Genomic DNA, 2,500 nt, shown 5'->3' on the forward strand with positions numbered 1-2,500 from the left:
GATCCTATGATAGAGATTATGATCGAAAATATGATGATGACAGAAGATGGCGACGAAGAGAGTCTGATGAGGATGATGATAACGATAGACGTTATTATGAATCACGGGACAGGAGAGAAAGAGCTTACAGGGATGAATTAGATCGCTATAGTGACAGACCTTTAAAGGAGGAGAAAGACAGAGTTCATCGAGAAAGTAGAGATTTGAGAGATAAACGACGTGGTTATCATGACAGATCTAAGGATTACTACCATAGTTATGATGATGATCCCTACTATGGCAGGTCAGATAGGTAGGTATCATTGAAATTAGTGATATGTCTTAATTAAAAAGTGCCTAGAAGTGTAGATTTTCAGATGATATTAACATAAAGTTAAGCATCTGCTAACTTTGTACTATTTCCTTAGTCTTTTGTCCAGAAAATTGGTATTAATTTTCCTTGCCTCAGAGCTCTTGCTTTCACTGATTTCATATGTGTAAAAACAAGTGTATACACCTTGTCTTGTATTATCATCATCATAACATTAGGCTTTCTTATTGGATTAGGTCACAACCAGTATCAAGATCAAGCAGCATCAATAACTTAGAAAACGATGGTGATCGCTCTGGTCACTCACACCGATCTCGCCATGACTACTATGATCGACATGACCGAAAGGACTCCCGTTCCAGGGACTCAGATCCTCGGGACAGGGATGGCCTATACTCCAGGGACCTAAGGGAGAGAGATTCCTCATATCACAGAGACATGAGAGATCCAAGGAGAGATCCTCGTTTCTACAACCAAAGAGGTGAGTGTAAAATCCAAGTTATTAGAAAGAAATATGCCTCTTTATTGTACATTCTCTAGAGAGGTTAATGAGGAAAAAAAATAAGAATTAGAGAAAGTAGAAATGAGAATGGTATAGAGTGGGATTATAGTATTGATGATGAATCGTGTTAACTAGAAAGGAAGATTACGTAAAAAATGATGTTGACAATACAACTTATCAGTAAAGAAACATGAGAGTGATGGAATAATGCAATACCGCATTGATATAGGTGTATAACAATCCTCCCTGACCTGGCCTCGAACCTAGGTCACTCCGGCTATGAGACCGGAGGGCCAGTACTAAACCAACCATACCACACGACCCACTAAAAGGAGTGTGCAACTAGGAGCTAACTAGCTTCCATAGACATAACCTATCTACTCATACATGAGTAATGATAGCGAGGTTTTACACACACTCCCCGTGGGCACTCGGTGGAAATTGATTTAGAAATTCGAAACCGAAGTCAGATACTGAGGTATATATATGAAAGATGGAATAATGCAATACCGCATTGATATAGGTGTATAACAATCCTCCCTGACCTGGCCTCGAACCTAGGTCACTCCGGCTATGAGACCGGAGGGCCAGTACTAAACCAACCATACCACACGACCCACTAAAAGGAGTGTGCAACTAGGAGCTAACTAGCTTCCATAGACATTACCTATCTACTCATACATGAGTAATGATAGCGAGGTTTTACACACACTCCCCGTGGGCACTCGGTGGAAATTGATTTAGAAATTTGAAACCGAAGTCAGATACTGAGGTATATATATGAAAGATGGAATAATGCAATACCGCAGGGAGGGAGAGAGAGAGAGAGGGAGAGGGAGGGAGGGAGGGAGGGAGGGAGGGAGGGAGGGAGGGAGAGAGAGAGAGAGAGAGAGAGAGAGAGAGAGAGAGAGAGAGAGAGAGAGAGAGAGAGAGAGAGAGAGAGAGAGAGAGAGAGAGAGGGAGGGAGGGAGGGAGGGAGAGAGAGAGAGAGGGGGAGGGAGGGAGGGAGGGAGGGAGGGAGAGAGAGGGAGAGGGAGGGAGGGAGGGAGGGAGAGGAGGGAGGGAGAGAGGGAGGGAGAGAGGGAGAGGGAGAGAGGGAGAGGGAGAGAGGGAGAGGGAGAGAGGGAGAGGGAGAGAGGGAGAGGGAGAGAGGGAGAGGGAGAGAGGGAGAGGGAGAGAGGGAGAGGGAGAGAGGGAGAGGGAGAGAGGGAGAGGGAGAGAGGGAGAGGGAGAGAGGGAGAGGGAGAGAGGGAGAGGGAGAGAGGGAGAGGGAGAGAGGGAGAGGGAGAGAGGGAGAGGGAGAGAGGAGAGAGGAGAGAGGGAGAGGGAGAGGAGGGAGAGGGGAGGAAGAGGGAGAGGGAGAGAGGGAGAGGGAGAGAGGGAGAGGGGGGAGAGAGGGAGGAGGGAGAGGAGAGGAGAGGAGGGAGAGAGGGAGAGAGGAGGAGGGAGAGAGAGAGGGAGAGAGAGGGGGGAGGAGGGAGGGAGGGAGAGGAGGAGAGAGGGAGAGGAGAGGAGAGAGGAGAGAGAGAGAGAGAGAGAGGAGAGAGGGAGGGAGGGAGGGGGAGGAGAGTGGGGGGAGAGGATGAGAGGAGAGAGAGGGAGGGAGAGGAGAGAGAGAGAGAGAGGGGGAGAGAGAGAGAGAGAGAGAGAGAGGAGGGAGAGAGGAGAGAGAGTGAGAGGAGAGGGAG

At 48.3% G+C, this 2,500-nt stretch overlaps 1 protein-coding gene across 1 annotated transcript in view; it reads left to right on the forward strand.

Moving 5' to 3' along the window:
- Positions 1–2,500, forward strand: part of LOC125030986 (protein transport protein Sec16A-like) — a 92,073-nt gene that overhangs the window by 9,740 nt on the left and 79,833 nt on the right. Inside the window, exons 3-4 of the mRNA XM_047621406.1 lie at positions 1–292; positions 547–791. The exon at positions 1–292 is cut by the window's left edge and continues 1,542 nt beyond it. Of these exons, the coding sequence (XP_047477362.1) occupies positions 1–292; positions 547–791 (537 nt within the window). The remainder of the gene's footprint in view (positions 293–546; positions 792–2,500) is intronic.

The sequence above is a fragment of the Penaeus chinensis genome, chromosome 12 (assembly GCF_019202785.1).
Source record: "Penaeus chinensis breed Huanghai No. 1 chromosome 12, ASM1920278v2, whole genome shotgun sequence".
NCBI classification, from domain to species: domain Eukaryota; kingdom Metazoa; phylum Arthropoda; class Malacostraca; order Decapoda; family Penaeidae; genus Penaeus; species Penaeus chinensis.